The following is a 22582-nucleotide window of genomic DNA, read 5'->3' as shown; positions in this document are numbered from 1 at the left end:
TTTATTTCACGATTCTGGAGATGCTTTGACTGTACAGTAATTTCAAAGGAAATTTACTGACCATTCTGTTGTGATTAATATTTTTTCAGTATTTCCTGTTGCCTGTTGAGTTAGAATTCAGAAAACCCAACAATGGCAGATCTGATTGTGTTAAGAGTCCATCATACTTGGAACTAAAGGAGGTGTTAAATTTAGCTCCAGTCACTGTAGATGATGAAGACCTTTGCAAACAAGTGATCAGAGAAGGTGAGGGTTGGCTTTCTTAAGTACTTGACCTAATTTTCCTTTCATTTGAACACATTTAACATAATCAAGCTCTTTTATATTGAGCTCACCTACAAATTACATCTCATCAGATGAGAATTTCTGTGGATGAACTAGGAACTGTGCTATACCCAAATTTCTGGTATTGGATGTGTCTCCTTAAGGGGTAGTAAACTACCTGCCATTTGATTTAGTCCAGGGTTCTCTTGTAATCTTGAACACAATTGTAATATGAGCCATGATTTGTGATATATGATCAACCATAATTATAATCATTTGGTCTTGTGTTCTCTAATCTGTTTTTAAGTTTACTTTCAGAGACTCCCTGAGAAGATTATATGCAAAACTGTCATAACCATAAGAAATGCTTTTGTTGCATTGTAATTGCAAGCACAAAAGCAGATTTCTGGGGCAAAAAAGGGTTAAATATTTCCATAGATAACAGGATTATTCTCGATGCTGCGGTTTCTTTAAAGGAGTTTTAGAAAAATTACTGAATGCTCTTATACTACTGATAAATATAACTTTAATGGCAGTTATTGGCTAATGGATTGATTTGTATGACAGTATTTTGCTTAATTAAAAAAAAGACATTGCCTGAGGGTTGGGGGTTTAAGTCAAAATGAATAATTTTCCACTTTTTTCGTGGACAAGAAGTAGCTCAAAGAAGGAAATTAATGCTTCTGAAGATGGAGGGTGTGTACTGAATTCTGTGTCTGATAGGGCAGCAGTTTGAAGTAATCCAGTATCTTAACTGAAGATAGAAACAAAACTTTTAGAAGTGGATATTTGACTAGGACAATTTCATGTACATTCCTCTGATATATTTAGTATGTGCCATGTTTCAGCTGAGATTGAAGAGATTTGAAGATTCTGTACATAAGTGTCAACCTGTTGGGGTTTTTTTGTTCTGTTTTAGTCCTTTTTTAGTAGCAAGAGAATCTACATACACATACTCCTAGTAAACTGTATTTAGGCTACTTAATTGTTCTGGAAATTGCTGTAGTCATAAGAGCTTGGAGTAATTCAGATAGTGACTGCACAATACTGTGGGGGATTTTTTCTCTCACTTAAGGGACAAGACTGAGCACTGCTCTAATCAGCTAAAGCATTTGGGGTTACTAAGCATGACTAATTTTTCATAATAGTATATCATTGAGGTTCAGTAAAAAGATTGAAAGCTCTGACGGGAAAAATGAATAAATGGTTCATTTACGGCACCTTTTAAAATCTGTTTTCAGATCTCAAATCAGAAATTACATACAAAATAGAAATTTCCAAGTACTGTGCCGTTCCACAAGAGGTTTGCTCCAGTATTAGCACAAGTATGTTGGAATTCTGTGAGTCAGGTAGGAAGATCTGTGTAAATCAAGGGGAGATATTTAAAATGAATTCTTCAAGTGGTTTTTCCAATATTCCGTTCATGGGAGAACATGTACCACATATATAAGAAGATTTGCTTCATGTAATCTACTATTTTGTACCCACATCATAAGGAGGTAGAAGTGCCATACTCCTTTCTAGAGCTTTGTAGTCTAAGCGCAAGCAACTTTACAATTCCTTCATGTTGCTTTTGGCTGCATGTGATGTCTATAACTTTTGCACTTGATTAGGTTTTTAGATCTTTTTAAATAGCAACTCATCTACCGAGAGAGGGCAGATGGAAGTTAAGGCAGACTGATTTAAAATTGTGGAGTCAAAGAGCACAGTTTAAAGTTAGTTAAACTATTAGGTAAACACTTTCAAAAGAGGGTGGTGGAGAACAATTCGGGTAGAAGTGTTGTGTTTGTAACTTCTAGAGATTCAAAACTCCTGTGCAGACATTCTGTTTTGCAAATGGTTCAGTAATTACATGTGTTTGATAAGTTAAGTTGTGTAGTCGCCAGAGCTGTTTTCTACAGAAATAAACTCAAAGTGTTGAATAGTTGCTAACGTGCATTGAATCCTTACTTCTCTTATGCTGGGATCAGGACATCCTTTGTATCCACCTTTAATATTAAAAGTGTATTCACCTTTAATAGCTTGAAAACCCAAGTCATGGTGTCTACACCATCTACCAATGCTGAGCAGCTTTGGTGTCTGACTGCTCAACCTAGTCATCCAACTTTAGTTAAGGTTTTTTTGGGCATAATGTATAGTCTTCGCCAGCCTTACTATATTCACAGCTAAATTCTGGCTGGCTAAAAGAGGCAGAAAAACAGCTGTGTTGGTGACATTTTTCACCTTTCATTTAATGCAGAAGGAGCTGCATAAAGAGTAATATTTACAAATTAATGTGATCTGAGTAGAGTGTCAATACATGATTATACATGTACCTCATCCTAATGTATATGCTATCTATGAAAAGATCCGTTGATTATTGCATTGGACAGTAGCAGTATTATCCATCAGTGCTTGTTCACTTGATAGTTTTCCATCCGGAAGTTACCAAAATACTCAAGAAGTGTTGAATTTTCTCCAGACCAAGACCCTTCTTGTTGTCTTAGTTTCAACAAGTTTTAAACTGAGCTGATAGTTGTCCCCTGGAAGCTAATAGTATCATGCTTCAGATACTATATTGTAGTGGAATTTTGGTTGAAACAATCATATCAGTTCAAAGTGTCTGATATAAAAGCTCAGTGCAAACATACCAAGTTCCACCAAGATAAAGTTACACTTATTTTACAGCTGGAGATTATTGTCTGGCATGAGAAACTGTAATCTGTGTCTCCTCAGATCTCTGCTCTTCTAAATCTTACAAGCAGGAGGGGCTTCAGTGCAGTAGGTCTGAGTAGTTTGGGACTCTTTTCCTATATGCCATAACAATAAATTAACTGTGATCTTCTCTAGGATATTGCCCATTCCTCTGCAGTAGATGAGTAGTCAAGCCATCTTGAATTGTCTTTTAAAGAAAGTGGCTGCATTAAGTTTTATTACCAGTTGTTGCCTTAGCTCTGCTGTTGAATCAGACAGAATTATACTTTTGGGGCACAGTCAGCTTCTATCTCTCTGTCTCTCTTTTCTTTTTTTTTTTTAGTATAGACTCAGATCTGTAAGATCGAGACCTACAAACCTGTGCGAGCACTGCTAAGATGCAGTTTGATAGCAGAAGTTTCTGTATTGGGTGTCAAGACCCGACTGTCTTCTCCTTCTTATTAATTTTGCTCTTTATGAGTTACGAGAAGTGAAATATGTTTGCTTGAACCCAGAGAAAAAGCAGTCGTAAGACTAAGCTGTCTTTCTCTCATCATTGGGTTTGTTTAAAAAAGGCATCAAGCAACAAGATAGTTCTCTGAGTCAGCAATGTTCTGAGAAGGGGAATGTTACTCTGAGTATAGGCAGAGTTTAACTAATGTGGCTGATCAAAAAATTCCAGTCCCAAAGGCAAAAATAACTAGACAAGAATGAATATGAATAGTATCGCTCAAAGAGAAAGAAAAGTTCTTTTTAGATATGGCAGGTATTTTTACTGTCCTGAGAACAGCTCCTGTCCTGTTCAAAGTAAAGTCCTAAAATTGTTGTTCCTTACAAAAACTGCTTTGTGAGCTGAAATTCACAGCATAAGCTCACTGAGCTTTTTTTTGTTCTAAGTAAGAGGGAAAGTATGTTGCTTTCTTTTGTACCCAGTTTTATTTCTTACCTTTTTTTTCTGCTTTTTGATATGTTTGTGTCCTCTGTCTTTCTAACATTGTCCCTCACCCTTCCTGCCTAACAATTGGCTTGTTAGGTCCTTCAAGGAGAAGCCATGAGCAGCTGGACAGGTGACTGATTCATAGCCTGCTTTGTGCCAATTGGCCAAGCAACGTGGGTATGACGATTGCATCTACTTACTGCCTGGTGGAATGAATAGGGAATTCATTACAAGTGTTTTTCCTTATGGAGGCACTGATTTATTCACAATTTTTCTGCCTTAATTTTCACAGAACATGAAACAACTGTGGTTTTTGTGATTTCTGCTTTCTGGTTAGTAGAATGCCAGAGAGAAGAATACCATGTAAACCACCAAAATCAGTGAAGTTGCAAATTCCTAATAACACTTGAATAAAACCCAATAATCTTTAATATGTCTACATTTAATATGATTGGCCAAAAAAAAAAAAAATAGAATGTTTAAAGTTACTTGCAGAGGACTTTTAACATGCCAGGTTTGTATACTGCTTTAAAAAAAAGCCAAACTGGTGTTGTAATTCATTTCAGTGACCATCCCTAGAAATTTCAATGAGTACTAATTCTGCTTGAAAGAGTAATTTTTTCTTTAAAATCCTGACTGTTTCTGAAGTCCTTGAGGCCGTTCTTACAGCCATTCTTACAGAATCTTACAGCCACCACAGTATTGTCTGTAGTCTCTCTCCCACCTAATTAACTTCATTTATGGAGGAACTATCTAAGAAGTCCAACAGGCATGAATATCAAAACCTCAGCCATGGTACCTGATGATTTAATTATAAAAATAATCTTATATGTGAAGTGTATGTACCCAGAACTACATTAAAGGAATGTGATCTACACATTATTATCCCCAAACTGTCTGGAAATTAGATGTGAAGTATTTGGGGTATATAGCTTAGTGAATTGTCCCATGAAAATCTTTTATATTTTAATCCAAAACTTCACTAGTGTAAAATTCGTAAGCATGTGTATTTCATTCACAAGTAGCTTTGTGGTTTTGATTTTTTATTTTTGTTTTGGCTGGGGTTTTATGCTATTTTCAGCTGAATATATTCCATATTTGAAAGATGAAATGGACATGCCTTTAACTCCTCCATGCAGACAACAAAGATCATGGGCTAATTTTCTGTGCAGAGGACTTCAAGAAGAACCTATTTCTCTCTCTGGTAACAGGTAATGAAACCTTGATAGTGACAAATTCTGTCATGAATCCTCTAAATCATAAATCCTCAAAATTATGGAAAAAATAACTTTAGTGTATTTATGAATCGGTACTTTCATTCTTTGAGCTGCATATATGTTGTGTTTTTGTGAAAGAGTGACAGAATGCATGGTCCATATCTGTGGTTTTCCAGGGAAGCCTGAAAAAGGAAAGGAAGTTGCTTCTGTAGACCTCTTCCTCTGGGGGGATTTAATAGCCTGAAAATCCAGTCTCCTTTCTGCAGTAGGCAACAGTAAATACTTAAAGTATTTAGCAAGTGTATGTATGGGCATATGTGCATATTTATACCTATGGCAGGCATAAATATATTGCACAAGGATCACCTGCAAAATATCCAGAAGAGATATAGTAAGAAAGTATTGTCTATTTAGGGGATATCCTCCAACCACAGATTTCAGGCCTTTTCATGCCAAGAGAGGATTAGGATTGCTTCATCTTTTCCTTCTCATCTTATTTGAGACTAGCATTTTTTGCCTTGGTATCTTTCTATCATATGCAGGAGGAATTTCAATATCCCTTTGGGGTGGGAGCCACAGTCTAGACAGAATTCTCATTCAGTGCTGTTTTATTTCATGACCCAGCCTTGATGGCTCCTCTTCTCACTCTTTCCTGTTGTCTTCTGTGTGGATAGGAAAAAAATTTTAATGAACAAGTGAGTAAAGAACGAACTGAAAATTTAAAGACAAAGTGGATCTTTAAAAGATAGTTCTATATAAATCAAAATTCAACAAATAATGCTGCTAAGCTTCATACCTGCAAGTCTTTTTTTATGTTCTTCATAGTATTTTGATTGCAGAGCCCTCTAGGGAATTCTTAGAATCTTTGGTATGGCAATCGGAGAAGTACCGGGATAATATGAGCTCTCTTTTGCTTGTTGGTAAGGATTTCTAATTGATGATCAATTTCTAATTGATGTTTACAAGTTCCATGTACATAGAGAAATATAGCAGAAAAGATTATGTTATATTACAGAGCACATATTTTGAGCCATTGAAGTTTATCCAATTACTGTAACCCTCTGAAGTTTGGATTATGTGATTGTTGTAGAACATATAAAAAGTTACAGTAGGGCAACATAGAAATTGTTATTCCATGTATCCTTCTATGGAGGTAATTTGAATTAAGTAAGACTTTTATTTTTTTATGACAGTGTTCACTACTGTTATATACAATAACTAATGATTGACATTTGCTAATCAGTTGAACTCCTTTCTATGTGCTATTTTCCCTTAAACAATGTTTCAAAATATGTATCAATCAATACAATAGAACTGAAAATAATATTGTAACTTCACAAGAATAGAGGAGAAACAGAATACACAAAACCAAAACAAGCTGCAGGCTGTTTATGAAAGTGCCAGAATATACACTACCACTATTCTTTAGTTTCATTTTATTTGACTTCGTTTTACAAGTCTTAGGATTAAGTTATGTATATTGACTTGTTTTGTTGTCCAATTCATTTTTACTTTGAGTTATAGTTGAAAATAATATATGGTATGCTCATTACTATTTCAGTTAATTTTTTTTCAGGTAAGGATTATGATAAGTCTTTGTAACCACGACAATAACCCACAGATAATTAACAAGATAATTTGTAACTTTAGTAATGCAGCTACACATTATTAGATCTGAAAAAAAATTTAAACCCCTACTCATAGAACTCAGAAAAGGCACACTTACTCTAGTAATGTTAACTGTTTTGAAGTTAAATCTATTGATGGACACAGAGTTACAGATGGAAGTATGAATAATAGATATATGTAGTAGGCCGCCAGTACTAGGGAACTTTCATTTCCTAAAGGACATTCTGTTTTCATCTTTCTAGATGATTGATATTATATGTTAATTTCTGGTTCTTTTGTAGAGCATCCAGCTGTTAACCTTGTGCATCAGCGTCATTCACTGACAGAGCTGCAGAAAAACCTGCCACCTGAGGTCGAAGCACCAATGCTTAGCTCACTACAGGAGGGCTGGTGGCTTCATATGGGTTTAAATCCAGCAGCGGTAGAAATTTTGGAACAATTGGATATGGATGGCAGTAAAGCAAACAGTCTTCTTCCTACAGAAGTAGAAACATTCACACAATTTACATTGTATCAATTAGAAAGTAAGTAACTCCTTTTTTTTAAAAAGTGATAAAAAGGCAAAGATAGGTACTTTAACAGAGAATCACGCAGGGAGTTACGAATCTCCAAGAGCAAAGGAAATTAAATATTTCTTAAGAATAAAATGTTTTACAGCAGAATGAAAGAATGGCACTACTGCAATTAAGGTATGCTTTCTCTAACTTAGAACAAATTATAGGAACAAAAGTGTTTAACTACACTAAGTCATCTTTTCTATTACTGTGCGGATGAAGAGTAGCATCCACCTGTCGTATTATTTTTTAATGAAATAGTTTCATACAGGAGAATTTCTTAACAAGTAGTTGTTTTGCTTGGGAATATTTTAATAAAGCAGATATTTGCATAGTCCTACCTGCACAAGGTCAGTGGGGGGAGGACGTTACAGTGAAAATTCCTTATTTTGTGGTGCTGTAGAGGGTTTTTTTAATGCAGACTATTTCAAATTTGAACAGCTCATAACTTCAGAATTTCAAATGGGCAATTTTGCATACTTATAATCAAACTTCAACAAAAAATGCAAAAAGTTATTCAGATTTTGTTGTATACCTATGGCCAGACTGCAAGGCACCAGTTGTGGTTGTAGAACTCCAAGGATTGACAGTAGCATGATATATTGTGAAACAAAAAGACACTGCTCACTGCTCAGTTAACTGCTTTTTACATTTCTTTAATTGATTAGCTACTGTGTTTCAGATGGCTATGCAGCCACAATGCAAAAAGGTGGTAGTTCTAGTGAAGCATATCTTTAGAGGGAGCTGTTTGCATTCTTCTTTTTTCCCCTCTAAAAAATAACAATAAAAAAAGTTAGTTTTTCGTCCTAATGAAGTGTGTCGCATCCCACTTACTAGAAATCTAGCATCAATAAGTACTGTGTAGATGGTGAAAACTTCAAACAGTAGCATGGCCTTCTGTGTCTCAATATTGTACATTTTTCTTAGGACTAGTTAGTGCAAGTTTTCTAAAAGGAGATTCTAGTGATCTGAGAAGGCAGAAAGAAGAAATTTTAGAAAATGCCTTCTCTATAAACCACCTGAAGTCCTTAACTCCAGTGGGGAGAGAGAAAAGAAAAAATATCTACATCGCAGCAAAGAAATTAAATTGTATTTTTTAGGATGGCTTGAAGAGAAGAATTCTGTGACAAACCAAGAGCTGCTTTCTGCTGAAAGACATCAGTCAGAGAAAGTAGTCAATCCTGACTTGACACTGCAGACTCAAAGGCAGTGCTCTGCCATGAGTGCTGCATCATCTGCCAAAATTCACTGTACAAATACATCTGTGGAAGACCGTACTGGAGGAAGCATAAGAAAGATTAAGACAGAAGAGGCAACTTGCTTCTTAAACCAAGAAAAGAAAATCCCCAAACCATCTGAATCAGACAGCTGTAAAGATGTGTCTTCTAAACTAGACAACTCATCCTGTAGTGGAAAGCCTGCACCACATGCACTTGCTTCTGAATGGGCCAATGATGATTCTGATCTGAACAACTTTATTATGATGAGATCTAAACATACAGTCACCCAAAGAGAGGAAAAATATTATGTAGATAGACCTGAAAAAGGTATGTGAACCGGTCTATTCTGCCATTTTTCCAGATTTAATTCTTCACTCTTTTACCAGTTACAATAGATGCTACTTCATCCTAGTAGGTTTATGGATAAAAAAAATTATTGAAGTAAATTGGCAACATTTTTATGGTCTTAAATGTAGCTGAATTTGTAGCTAAGTATCTTACCTTTTGTTGTTTTCCTTAAGATATATTAGCAGATTTTGGTTGCTTGGTTTACTTGGGCTGGGATGGGGGGGTGGGGAAGGAGAGGCTCTTTTTTTGGGACAGGGGGATTTTTTTGTGTGTTGGAAGAGGTATTTCATAAAATTAACATTTGAGTTTATTCCTGTTCTGACAATGGTACTTACTTTAGGGGATCTCTTCCATCCATATATTCTGAATTGGATCTCCTGGCCACTTTAGAGAAGTAATAATCGTCAAATTCATTATAGTTATCAAATAGTAAATTTCAGTCCTCTCACTTCTGTAGCCTAGACAATGAACAAGAGTTGTTCATTTGAGCCGGTTACCTTGGTGCAAACCCCGTCAAAACATTGAACATTGAAGCAGAACAGGTATTACGGAAAACAGAAAATTGGTTGCTAGGCCTGTTCTTCTTGATGGCAGTACTTAGGAGAGAACATCAGACTATGTGTTCAGCATTGAAGGAATTCAAAATAGCAGAGAGAAAAAAGTAGAAGAATTTTCTTATTTGTTTTTAAAAGAAAGTATGTGTGACATAAAGTAGCAGGTGACAGTGGCATACTTCCAAATTCACTTTTCAGGATAAAATTATATGTAAAAAAAAAAGAAAATGTTTTTGGACTTTTATGGCAGAATTTTGACAGTAACTTTTATTTTTGTTTTAGTTAAATGTCCCAGCATTTAAAAAAAAAAAAAAAAAGTTACATAAAAGCTTCAGCAATAATTCCTGTAGAATTGGGATATTTGATTAATTGCAAGATTATGTAATCTTGTGGAATTAACTATTTCTTGGTAAAATTAATCTGTTTCTGACACTGTCGGAGATGAATAAAGCGTTTCATGGCGTCAGAAAGAAATAACCCATATTTTACAAGTAAGAGGCGCAGGTACCTGAGGTTTTTTGCTGCCATCTAGTGAAGTCTGGCCAGAGCTGCGTCGCCCAACAAGAAATCCAAATGTATTGAAAAACAAGCTGTGTCGCATTCACGAATAGCCTTGGGGAAGCTTAAGTAGGTTCAATGCAGGTTAGGATATGTGCACAGGTAGACCCCAGTGTTGCAGATCAGTTATGCCTGATATATAGAGAACCCATTAAAATACGGAGGTCTGCTGTAAGTTACATCAATGTAGAAATTATATAAATCATCACATACTTTTGCAATAATTAAGAGTTTTTATTAAGGGTCATTCTAACCTTAACTTAAAATTAGTAAGGCCAGCATTGCTTGTAGGCCTCTTTGTTGTTTGCCTTATTTTTTAAAGATATCATTGTGTGTTATGTTTAGTTTAGAAAATACACACGAGGGAAGCAGTAGCAGCAATTCAATGGTGCAATTTTGAACCCCGGATAGCTTTTCAAAATAAGACAAGTTTTCTAAGTTAACTAGAATAAAAATTTCATTTTTCTTTTCTTTCTGTCTTTGTATGATTAGTTTGTTTTCTGAGGAAACTGACATGCTTAAGTAGAAAAATCAACAATATTTAGAAGACAACTATTCAGTAAGAACCTCTCTCAGAAAAAAATATTCAGAAACAAAGAGATAGAAGAAGATTTGTGGCCAGAAGTTGTAGCTCTTGTATCAGTATCTATCAGGAAGAAGGGAGGGCCACTTAGAAATACTAAAAAGTTGCAAAATATATGTAGAAGACAGGAGAAAAATTATTTTCAATATGCAATTTTTTTTCTCTCTTTTTTTTTTTTCCATTTGCAATTTCTGTGTTCTTTCTGCTTGGCTTACAGTGTCTAACCTTTTCTGCTCACAGTCACTGATGTATTTTTCATAGTTTGAGCTGTTTATGGTCAGCAGCATCTTTTCTCTCATACATGTTTTTTCTCCTCATAAAGGTATATGAGGTTTCCTATGGAGCTATATTATAAAGCATTAGTACCAGCTCCTTAATTTTCCCAGCTCTGTGTTTCTGTCCTTAGGAAGACTAATCTGATAATGCCTCACTTCTTGGGCTGTGAAGGCAGACAGGGACTAATTTGTTTTTGTGTCTTGTGGTTTTTTTATACTGTATGAGCCCATGAAAACAATAAAGAATTTAGGAAGAGAAAATTTATGTGTCACAGAAGCAACTTATTTGAAAATATTTTTGCATGTAGAGTCACTTACAAAGTGGCTTAAGAGTTTTCTTATTCATTAAGCTGTGTTTGTGATATTTAGAGCTAAATATTCATTTGTGGTTTAATTATTTAGTGGTACAGCCTGAAGAGCAGCATATGCATGTTCAAGAAGAGGATGTTTCTGTTTGTGAGACTGTAAAAACAGAGGAAAAGACCCAAGAGAATGAAGACAGTATCACTGTCAATATTCTAGCATCAGGTATACTATTTTTGGAACTGCTTTACCTTCTCCCAGGTAACAAGTGAGAGGAACCAGAGGAAATGGTGTCAAGCTGCACCAGATGAGGTTTAGATTAGATATGGGGAAAAAGTTCTTCATTGAGGGGGTGGTCAGGCATTGGAACATTGGAACTGGCTTCCCAGGGTAGAGGTGGAACCATCCCTGGCAGTTTAAAAAAACCTGTGCATGTGGCACTTGGGAACATGGTTTAGTAAACATGGTGGTGCTGGGTTAAGAGTTGAACTCAGTGATCTTAGTGATTCTATGATTCTATATAGTTTTGCAATATAATTTCATATTAAATAGTATTGCTCAGACAAATACAGAAATTATTAGACTTAGTCTCTTCTCTTTGTAACTGGTAGTACTGCAAGTAGATGGATATTTATTTTGGCACAGAAGTGAGAGCATGCTATGGAGCTCCATCTTAAGACTAAAGCCAATTGCTTTAGTAAAAAGAGTAACTCAGACTTTGAGTTATGTCTGATCAAAATTAGCAGGCATGAAATCTCTTAGTGCCAGTCACTACCTTCCGTTTATTATTCTGCACATTTTTGTCTGACAGAGTAAATGAGAATTGGAGATGGAAGAGATCAGTAGTCATTTTGAAAGGAAAGGTCTTTAGCACAATAGAAATAAACTATGGATTTATCTCATACATGACTGGGCCTTACCCCTTGAACTCTGGCTGTTGTACAAGGCATTGTATCAAAAAGCATAGCTGACAACACTTTTCTCATGCAGTATAAATGGTAGAGGAGAATCCATAAAATACTTATCCAAGCTATTTTACAGCCTCAAATTAAGAATACCCAGCCCTAGGAAGTTGTAGGCCTAGCACAGATGAGTTTGGTTTTCCATGAAAATGCATTTGCTCCAACCATGTGCTTAATGGGTTTTTCTTTCACAGAACCAGTGAAAGAGTAGAGTAGTCTTTTCATCTGTTCCCATCTGAGATGGGAATCATAGCTCTAAGCTTATTTTTTAATTTTTTTTTCCTAATAAATTTTGAAGCAAGACTCCTTTAATGCAGCTGGGGGGAAAAATTAAAGCTTTTTGGCAGTCAAAACAAAAATTAGCATTTTGAAAGTGACTACAATGTAGAAGCAGGCTGTAGAACAATTGAGTAGTAGAACAATCTTAGTGTGAGTCACAGGAGTAGAAAATCCTAACTTCTCATCATGCAGTTTGATCCTGTTATGAAATGCGTGGAACAGTGTGGTTGCCTGCTGTGAGGATCAGCGGATTGCTGCCACTCAGGAGACTCTGTGGCAAGCAACTTTTTCTCCATTGATGTTGCAGCTTTCATGAGCAAGATAAAGTTGTTAATGTTTTGCTAGGTCTTTTGAATATTCATGTCCAGTCATGGTATGTGAAACCAAACTTTATTGTTATGTTTTGTTCATTGTGTTATCCAGAAAGCCAGTGCCAGGCATACTGCCTCTTGGAAGAAGCAGCCATTCCTGTACTAAAAGATTTGACATGTCTGGGCGTACTTGCTTCTGTTATTTGGAGCTTTGACAGTGTTAAATTTGATCATACAAGGTTTTTCTTAAAACAGCAAGAGAAAGTGATATGTGATAATTTTAAACAAGGTATGTCTTTTTAAAAAACATCTCTTCTTTTCTTCTTTAAAACCAATACAGATTTAATTGGTGACACAAGATTCAAGATGTTTTATAAATTAATGATAAATCTTTTAAGAGTTTATCTTACAGACTTACAACAATTGATTTCTTCTTTTATTTTAAAAGTGTTTCCTCGTGGTTCAACATTACATTTATTAACCTCATATTGCAATATAAAAGTATTCTAATTGGATTTCATTTTAAAATATTTTACATATGCTTCAGAAATGTCATTTCTATAGCAAACAATGTTTAAATTTTTTCACATGCTAGATTTTAAAATTAAGTTTTCCGTGTGGTTTTGTTGTTTCTTTTCTTTTAGTAGCTATATTTTATCACACCTGCATGCTGCCAAATACTATGCCCATATAGAAATGAGAAGGAAAAGAAATCCGTAATAATTTGGTTTCTTTCTGACTTCGTTTCTCTCCTATGTGGGATATGAAAGCCCAATAAACGCAGAAAAGTGAAAAGGAAAGTCAACAAAGTTAGAGACCCCTTACAAAGATTTTTGACTGTAAAGAGAGAGTCAGGAAAACTTCATAACAAAATAGAGACTATGTTTGAGGAACATTTAGAAAGTTACTTGTTATTTTGTGTTCTTTTTCGAGTTGTACAGCTCATAGTTGAGAACTAGTTGTAAGGATAACATAGTAGGCTGTCTACCGCCTGCCAAGTTTCGATATTGTGTCGCAGATTATGCAATAAACGCCTGCTGTCTCAACTTCATTACTTTCTGTGCTGAATGTATTTTTCTCAAAGAAAACATTAACGACCATGAAACCACAAATGAGAAAAAAGGCAAACAAAAAGAAACTGTAGTTAGCCCTGCAGAATGACAGCCTGTGATCTATAATATTACCATATTAAAATTGTCAGCAGCAGTGTTCTCTTAATGTGAAGGAGCTTACAAAAAAAGTAAACACCATCTTCACAAACATGAGGGACAAACATGGTATCTATATCTGTATCAGTGAATCACAGAAAGGAAAACATTAGTGAGAAAAGTATACAGAGAATTACTACTGCTTCTCTGAATCACGGAAAAAAATGTAGGAGTCTGTATTTCAACTCAAGATTAATTAAGAAGACTTACATCCTCTCAAATGCAGTTTACATGCTATAGAAATTGCATTTTTTCCCAACTAAAGCAACAGAAGGAAACAAGAACTTTCTTGCTGAAAGGCCCACAGAAACAATGAAGAAATTATCCTATTCATTCCTAATGAATATTTCTCTATCTCTGTAGGAGATACCAAAATCTCCCTGGTAACATACTTCTTTTATTTGCTTCCTTGTCTTAAATAGTTTCACAATATCCAGTCTTATTCCACTTTGCTCCAGAGTATTCTGATCTATTTGCCCCTTAATCCCTGAGTGAACATAGAAAACAATCACTTACTATGCTGGTAGTGATCTCTTAGCAGATTATTATTCACCTGCTGGTCTTTTCTGCATCAACTATCACCAAGTGCTCCAGTCTTTCATCATAAAACTGTGTTACTTTGTTTCTAAATGACCTGTATTCCTCACTGAGTTTTTATGGTGTTTGATGTAAAGAGCTGGACATAGTCCTTCGGTTTCAGCACCTTCACTAACAGAGCTGAACATTCACTTTCTGTATTTCAATGCAGAGTAGTTGCAAGATCTTAGCCTTTCATGCAGTTTCCAGCTAAGTCCTTCTGTATGCTGTGTCCTTAAGTTGATTTTTCCTTCCTAAGTGCTTTGCTTGTCTTTTTGAATTAAAAGTTATGTTAATCCCAGTACACAGAACTAGCTACTATTTTCCTCCTAGAATGCACCTTCAGCTGTAGTAATTTACACTTTAATTATCTTCCTCAACCATTTTTAGCATCTTGAAGTATGTATTTCATTATTAAGCACGCTTACTCTGCAGTTGAGTTTTCAAAAATATCTGGTTTATGATAGTGAATGCTACTATTACCTGTGTGCAATTCCCAAAAATACCTTCTGTCTTCAGACTAGAAATTCGGTCTGGTTCAATCAAGTCCTAGAATATATATTCAAAATGGATACATAATACAGAATAGGAAGCCCGTAAATGGTTTGATTTATATGGGTCTAAGAAGAAGCAGATGTCATCCAAATTTACCTTCTTGAAGGTGAAGATTCTCATCATGAGACGTTAATTAGGTGTAGAGAATTGCCACACTAAAATCAGTAAAGCAATGTGGTTTTAATGATATGCCATGGGGAACTGTTATCTCCTGCTCCAGCAAGCCCCATGTATCTGTACACACCTTTCAAAAACACTTCCCTGTGTGCCACTTGCTTTGGGTCAGAGGACCTGGGAGAAGTTATGCTATATTTTAAGCTATTTGGAAAGACCACCAGATCTGAAAGTTAACCTTTGAAGGTTATCTATGTTTAAGTGTGTTTAATGAAAATGCTTAGATACCAGGATCTTTTAAACTGATTACATACATATGTTATATGAGTTGTAAAATTTTCTGTAGACCACACCTCTGTCTTCTATTTGTAAAGGTAAAATGGATGAGAAGGAGATCATGCTGTTCAGACATGCTGCTCTGGTACACCTGCTAGTGACAGTTCGAGATCTGCTACTAACATGTGGCTTGGATACAGCTCTAGGTTTGTTTTCAGTACTGAATAATGATACCCAGAAAACCAAAGCTTTGTGTGTGTTCTGCTGACCGTCCCTCATGTTTGTAGCTGTGACTCTTTGCCATTGGGGTATATGCTTAGTTCATGACTAATAGACCATTGTTTATGTTATTCCATGGATTGTTAAGAATTTCCACATGTGTAATGTGTCTTGTATCTCAGAATGACAAATTTTCTTTGGAATCTCTGTGTGGAAATGGAGGAATGCAAAAATGTCAAGTCCTTCCCTATCTGCCATATATCTTTTGTGAGTGTGGAACACTCTCCACACAAAATAGCATTAGGCTTCATGGAAGTGAGTACTTAAATCTGAGAGCATTTTAAGCAAAATCTTAAATGTTATCTAGTGTGTCATGTGGAAGGAAGTTTAAAAGTACAACATTGGGCTTACATAGAAGGTTTTTTTGAGCTTTTCTGGTCTTATTCAAATTTGGAATATGGCAATCCACTGTAACCCAGTTTAATGCCTGAAATGATAGTGCTGAGCTTGTAAATTCCCATAGTTGTGTATTGTGAATTTTCAGATACCTCTATCAGGATAGATCCATAAGAAGCTGAAGTCAGTGCTTACGAATGCCCTAGGAAAGTCAGATTCCCTCTGTCTTTATAGGAGATAAAGTTGCTTCGGAGCATCTAATTTCAGTCTGAACTATCCCCTGATGGATGGTGTTTCCTTAAAATTGATGTAAAATGTAAGACATCTGCCATGAACTGAACTGTAGGAAAATTAAATTATTTTGTATTTCCTAAAATGTTTCTATAAACAATAAAAGAGTAGGAAGAAGAATACAGAATGAATACATAAGTAGAATCCTAGGCACAATTCTTTTCTATACTTACTATAAATGACGTAGAAGGATGGGAGAAAGAAAAAATGAACAGTTCTTCCTCCACTGTTTATTGTAGCAGAACCACTCCTAGATGATATTTCAGAATTACAGAAACCACCTGTATTTCCAAACCTGAGCAACAGCTCACGCAGGAAACTGTACAAGTAAAAAAGATCTGAAAAAAAATTAGAAAATTGAGCAAGATACTAAGTAGGCCTCATGTCTTCACCGTTGTGGTGTTGTGTGTACTAGCTTGAAAACAAACCAGTGGGAGGCACCAAGTCAGAATAACAATTTAATAGGGAAATTTTAAAAAAAGGCAGAAAACACTGGTTCAAACTGACAGAGTCAGGATACAACCTGACACCCTGTTAGTCAGGGTGGCAGTAGCAGTCTGATAAGATGGTGGCTGCAGTCCTCCTGAAGTGTTGGATGTGGTTCTGTTGAAGTGGTGGTCCTGTAGAGGGGTCTGCTCTTCCTTGGAAGGTCCAGTGGTGGCTGTGTAGCTCCTGTCCTCTGGGAATCCAGTGGCAAGGGTGGCTGTGGTGCTCAGAATCTCAGATTATATCCAGGATGAAATGCTTGGTTCCTCCTTCTGGGTGGAGCATGTCCCAATGGGATGATGAGTCATGCGGCCAGGCATTGATGGGCTCATTAACAGAAAATAGTCCAGAGGGAGGAGGCAAGGAAACACTGCCCCTCCTGGTTTCAACAGCTCATCAGGATGGTAGTAGAATACACTGCAACCCATGACGTTGTGCTGTGTGATTTGTCATGTAGTTATATTGGGTGTATTTATTCTTTATGCATTTTCAAATAACACCAGCATTGTTCACCATTTATACACAGAAGGCATCATTCAAAGTTGAGAATAGTTGTGATAATGAGTTATCTGAGAGGTAAACACAGGACAAAAAAGCTTTAGACAATGGTGATAGAAATACTGTTGTTACTTAATATAAATGATATAGGTTAATTAAATGTAACAGTGTTGCTGCTAGCATCTGCAGCTTTAGGATATAATCTTGTATAATTCTAGCTGGAGTTACATAGCAGATACTACATAAAGTCTTAAAAATGCCATTTATGTACAGGATTAGTGGTCATATTCTCCTTCCATACTGGGGAGTCATTAAATTTTCATCTGTTTTTGTGCAAGATACTGTCACATAGATTTTAAATTGATGTACATATTGAACACAATGCTTGACAATTATCTTTTGTCACTGCATTTACTTCTTTTGTTGCTTTATTAACAGGTTATTTGTCCAAGGCAAAGGATATCTATAAAAACATTTTAGAATCCTGTTTGAATAATATCTGGAGGCAGTTGAAGATTGTGCAATACAGCAGCCAGAAAAAGCATGAAACACATCCCAAAATAACAGCACTTCAGCGTGAAATATTAAATTGGATGAAAAGTTATGGAGAGAAGCACAGTGTTAAGGTTAACAAACAATGTAACCAATTTCTCTTAGCAAACAAAATTGTTCCAGATAATATAAATAATTGCAAAACTATGTTTTAACAAGTGTTTGTGTATGGAAAAAAAGCCTAGTAATTACCTCATGGTATCTATTAAGGGTAACATAAATTTTAAGAACTTTGTCACAGCAGTACAAGTTTTTGTTTGATCAAATCTCCCCTTGTTGCATGCATGAAATAACATGCAAAAGAGTTTTAACACTGCCAAGGATTTATCTTGTTGCAGGTGGTTTTGTTTTCCTGATAAGTATATTGTATCACATCAGTAACTAAAAATTATGATATAACCTTTTGCTTTAAAGTATCGATCATCTGACATGGAGAGAATCATAGCACAAGTCATGGTTGCGTGATTGTACACTGTGGTGTACTCCACATACACCAAGGAGAGTGTGAGTGTTGTTATCCGCAGATACACTGGTTAAGCAGAGGTTATCAGGCCAACCTCCTGGCATTTGAGTTACATAAAAAGCAAATATCTGTGAGTGATAACTTGGGCATGGAAGACAGGGCTTTGGACGATATTCAAATTATCCAAATATTTTCTTTCCTGGATATGTGAGTATTTTGGGTGATACAACACAGTGCAAAATACCTCTTTCCTTTACAGAATATTTATTGTTTCTTTACAGAATACTGATCACATTAGGAAACAGACAGAATGAAATGCATAGTGTTTAAGTGTTCTAATTGTTTGGAATAGAATTTATGCTCCTAAACACAGCCAAAAAATCTCTTTAAGTTTACTTTATTTTAGCTTCTTTCCATACTTCACTTCCTGAGGATTTATTCTTCTTGTGTTTCTTTTAAGAGTTTCAGTAGGTGCTCTGTACATCTTTTGATTAAATTTTGCTGAGAAGAACAATATAACAGCTTATTATACACCCTTTTAGAACTTAAAATTAAAACAAAGCAACAAAAATAAATTGATTGTCTTGTTGTCTACCCTTCAACAGACACACTAAGATGATTTTTCATCCTTTTCTTCTTCTTAAGAGCAACACATTTTGCTTTGTGACATTAGGATTATGTTGTAGTAGGAGGCTTATGAGAACTTTGTCATCTTGATGTCAGCTCAGTGATAATTTGGCTTTTCTTCTGAACTCTACTAGCTGTGATTTTTTAAAAATTTTAGCTATAATTCCTGAGCTTTTACTTGCTTGCTTCACTTAGTCATACAGAGATATGCGTGCAATGTAAGGCTATATATGATTTCATTAACAATTATTAATTGTTTACTGTTTCCTAACATTCAGAGACAGGTTTCAATGAGCCAGAACAGGTAGGAGTATTTTGGTTTTAATAAGAAGTAAAAGTTGCGTTCAATAAACTATTTACTGTTCTATCATACACATCAGTATCAGTTAATATGATGTGAAATATGATAATCGCATTATCCTTTTATTAGCCAAAGTTGTTATTGATGCAGGATTGTAATGGTACATTTCCTTTATAAGGAAGAAGTTACTGCTGGTTTAGAAAAAAAAATTAATTTTGCTCTATCTTTCATTATCTTTGTACTTATGATTAGATAGGACATGACAAAAAATTTCTAGCATATAATTAGATGAACATATAATGAGTCTCCTGTTGAATTGTGCAGAAAAGCAGGTCTACATTTTTAAATGCAGTTGTCCAAAACTGCTTATAAAGGTGCCAATGGATTGTCAAGTGGCTCTTCTGTGCACCTACTTGGAAAATTGAAATCTGCCTTATGATTGTCTATCTGACCAGAATTTCTTTTCTGGCAAGATCTAACATGCTTTTAATATTTACACATATGATTATCTTATGTCTTTAGTCTTAAGAAACAGACAGTGCTGTGTGCCTTCTTAAAAATCTTGTGTACACCACAAAAAGTGTCTATACAATGGCATAAAAGTTCAGAGATCGTCATGTCAGAAAGTCTGGTGTATGTATGTAGGTACATATTCTTCTTTATATACGTCATATGGCACATGTTTAGTTTGTATCGGTTGAAATGATGGACAAGGCAAACACCTTCTCTGGTGGTGATTCTTTTTATTACTGTGTCAGTTTGGTAGACTCTAATCCTTTTCAATATTTTTGTCTTAAGCAATATTTAATGAATCTCAGATCTCTGGCAGGAACTCTTTAATGACTCTATCTACGGACTGGAAAATCTTTCTAATTAGTTCAGCAATACATTCAGTACCTCCCTCCAGTACATCAGTACCTTGCAGACTAAATTCTAGATATCTTTAGTTGAAGTTTTGTCTCCGTAAAGGATAGTGCTTGTAATGTGACAAATCTGTCTAGTACAATAGTAATAGTGTGGTATAATATCTTTAGACAGTTACCTTTAAGTAGCATTTTTATTTTCAATCAAATATTCCCATTTAAGGTTTCTTCTAGAAGAGCTTTATTCAGAATAATAATGCACACATACACCCAAGTTCCAAATTGTTGATGGTTGGAGAAAAACTGCCAGCAAAAGTTTGACCTTGAATATGGGGAGAGAAGACTTGAGACCGCTGGAGGAGCTACTTAGTAAGATCCAGGGGAAATCTGTTTTTGAAGGTATTGGGGTCCAGGAATGCTGGTCACTTTTTAAGAGCCATCTTTTTTGAGTACAGGAGCAGGCAATTCCAACGTGTCAAAAGCCAAGCAAGCAAGGCAGAAGCCTGGCATGGTTGAGCAGGGATCTTTTAGAATTTAGGTGGAAAAGGAACATGTGTGGACTTTGGAAGTCACTTATGAACAGGTGACATGAAGTGGCTATGGAGAGGCTGTTCACTCCTGTAGGGAGAAAATTTATGTGGCCAAAGCTCAATTGAAGTTCAAGCTGGCCAGCACTGTGAAGGATGACAAAAAATGCTTTTTTAAATCAGTCAAGAGCAGAATGGAAATCAGAGACAACATTGGTTAGTTGCTCAACAAGGTTAGTCACCTCACAAACAGGGATGTAGATGAAGCAGAGACATTCAGTGCCTTTTCTTGCCTCTGTCTTCCATCCCCAGAGACCAGTGTTAGAAGACTGTGACTGAGGATGATGATAAACTCTCAGCCAATCCTGAACTTGTTTGAGACTTGCTACTCCATCTGGATGTGCATAGACCTATAGAGCCCAATGGGGTTCATCCCAGGCTACTGAAGGAGCTCAAAACTGTCATTGTGGGACCTGTCTCCATTATTTTTCAGCAGTCTTGGGAGTCTGGAGAGATTCCAGCTGATTGGAAGATGTTAAATGTTGTTTCAGTTTTCAAGAAGGGAAAGAAGGAAGCCTCTGGTAAAATTATAGAAAAGGTTGTTCTGGGAATTACTGAAGAACACATGAGACAGTGCAGTCATTGGCCACAACCAGCACAGGCTCACAAGAGAAAAGTGCTACTTAAACAACTTAATTTCCTTTCTTTTTCCACTTACGACAAGGTGACCCATCTAGTTGACCAAGGGAAGCCAGTGAGTGTGGTTTTTAATTTTAGCAGACTTTTGATACTGTCTCTCACAATATCCTGGATGAACTGTTCATCACAGAGCTAGACAAGTCCATAATACTGGGTTGGGTGAGCAATTGACTGATTGGTTGAGCTCAAAGAATTGCAGTGAATGGAATCAGGCTGGTGGCCAGTGGTGTTCCCCAGGGCTCAGTTTTAGGGCCAGTGCTCTTAAATGTTTTTATAAGTCATCTGGACACAGGAATCAAAAGCACATTAAGTGATTTTACTGATGATACTAAATTAGGAGGAGTAGTGGACTCTCTTGAAGGTAGAAAGGCCTTACAGAAAAATCAGACTAGAGAGCTGAGCAGTCACCAGCTGTATGAACTATACTGAGAGCAAGTGCCAAATTCTCCACCTGGGGTGGGGCTATTGTGGTTATACATAAAAATTGGGAGAGAAGAGACTGGAGTGCAGTGGGAAGAGACTAGAAGTCTGGGTTAATGGCAAGTTGACTGAGGCCCTGGCAGCCAGGAGAGCCACCCGTGTCCTGGGGTGCATCAGGCACAGCATCACCAGCCGGGCAAGGGAGGGGATTGTCCCGCTCTGCTCTGCACTGGGGCGGCCTCACCTCGAGTGCTGGGGGCAGGTCTGGGTGCCACAATACAAGGAGGCTATCAAACTTGTCTCTTTTCTGTGTCCAGAGGAGGGGGACCAAGATACATTGAAAGGCCTCAAGGGCAAGAGAAGGGGCAGCTGAGGTCACTTCTCTTGTTCAGCTTAGGGAAGAGAAGGCTGAGGCGTGACCCCATCACAGCCTACACCTTCCTCTAGCAAGACAGCAGAGGGGAAGGTGCGTATCTTCTCTGGTGACCAGCAATAGGACACAAGCAACTGGATGAAGCTGTGTCAGAGGAAGTTCAGACATATTGGGCAAAAGATTCTTCACTTAGAGGGTGGTCTTCCCTGGAGCAGACTCCTACATAAGTGGTTAAAGCACCAAGCCTGTCCATGTCGAAGAAGCACTTAGACATAGTCATTTGGTTTAGTTTTAGGTAGTCCTGTGAGAAGCAGGGAGCTGGACTCTATCCTTTTGGGTCCTTTCCAACTTGAGATATTCTATGATTGTCATTGTGGAAAACTCCAAAGTTTCTATTTTTGCCATCTGTTTATTCAATCTTGTGTTTTCTGTGCAAAGGAGAAAGAAAGATGTATGCAGGCTGAAAGAATA

The 22582-nt window shown here is 36.4% G+C and overlaps 1 protein-coding gene across 1 annotated transcript in view; it reads left to right on the top strand.

The window, feature by feature from the left end:
* The window catches only part of SHOC1 (shortage in chiasmata 1), a 45280-nt gene that overhangs the window by 8599 nt on the left and 14099 nt on the right, over window positions 1–22582 (top strand). Inside the window, exons 7-15 of the mRNA XM_032097249.1 lie at window positions 90–246; window positions 4956–5085; window positions 5917–6011; window positions 7002–7244; window positions 8375–8821; window positions 11215–11340; window positions 12780–12956; window positions 15495–15602; window positions 17725–17912. Coding sequence (XP_031953140.1) covers window positions 90–246; window positions 4956–5085; window positions 5917–6011; window positions 7002–7244; window positions 8375–8821; window positions 11215–11340; window positions 12780–12956; window positions 15495–15602; window positions 17725–17912 — 1671 coding nt within the window. The remainder of the gene's footprint in view (window positions 1–89; window positions 247–4955; window positions 5086–5916; window positions 6012–7001; window positions 7245–8374; window positions 8822–11214; window positions 11341–12779; window positions 12957–15494; window positions 15603–17724; window positions 17913–22582) is intronic.

This window comes from Corvus moneduloides, chromosome Z, assembly GCF_009650955.1.
Source record: "Corvus moneduloides isolate bCorMon1 chromosome Z, bCorMon1.pri, whole genome shotgun sequence".
Lineage (NCBI taxonomy): Eukaryota > Metazoa > Chordata > Aves > Passeriformes > Corvidae > Corvus > Corvus moneduloides.
This window is presented reverse-complemented; position numbering and strand designations above follow the sequence as displayed.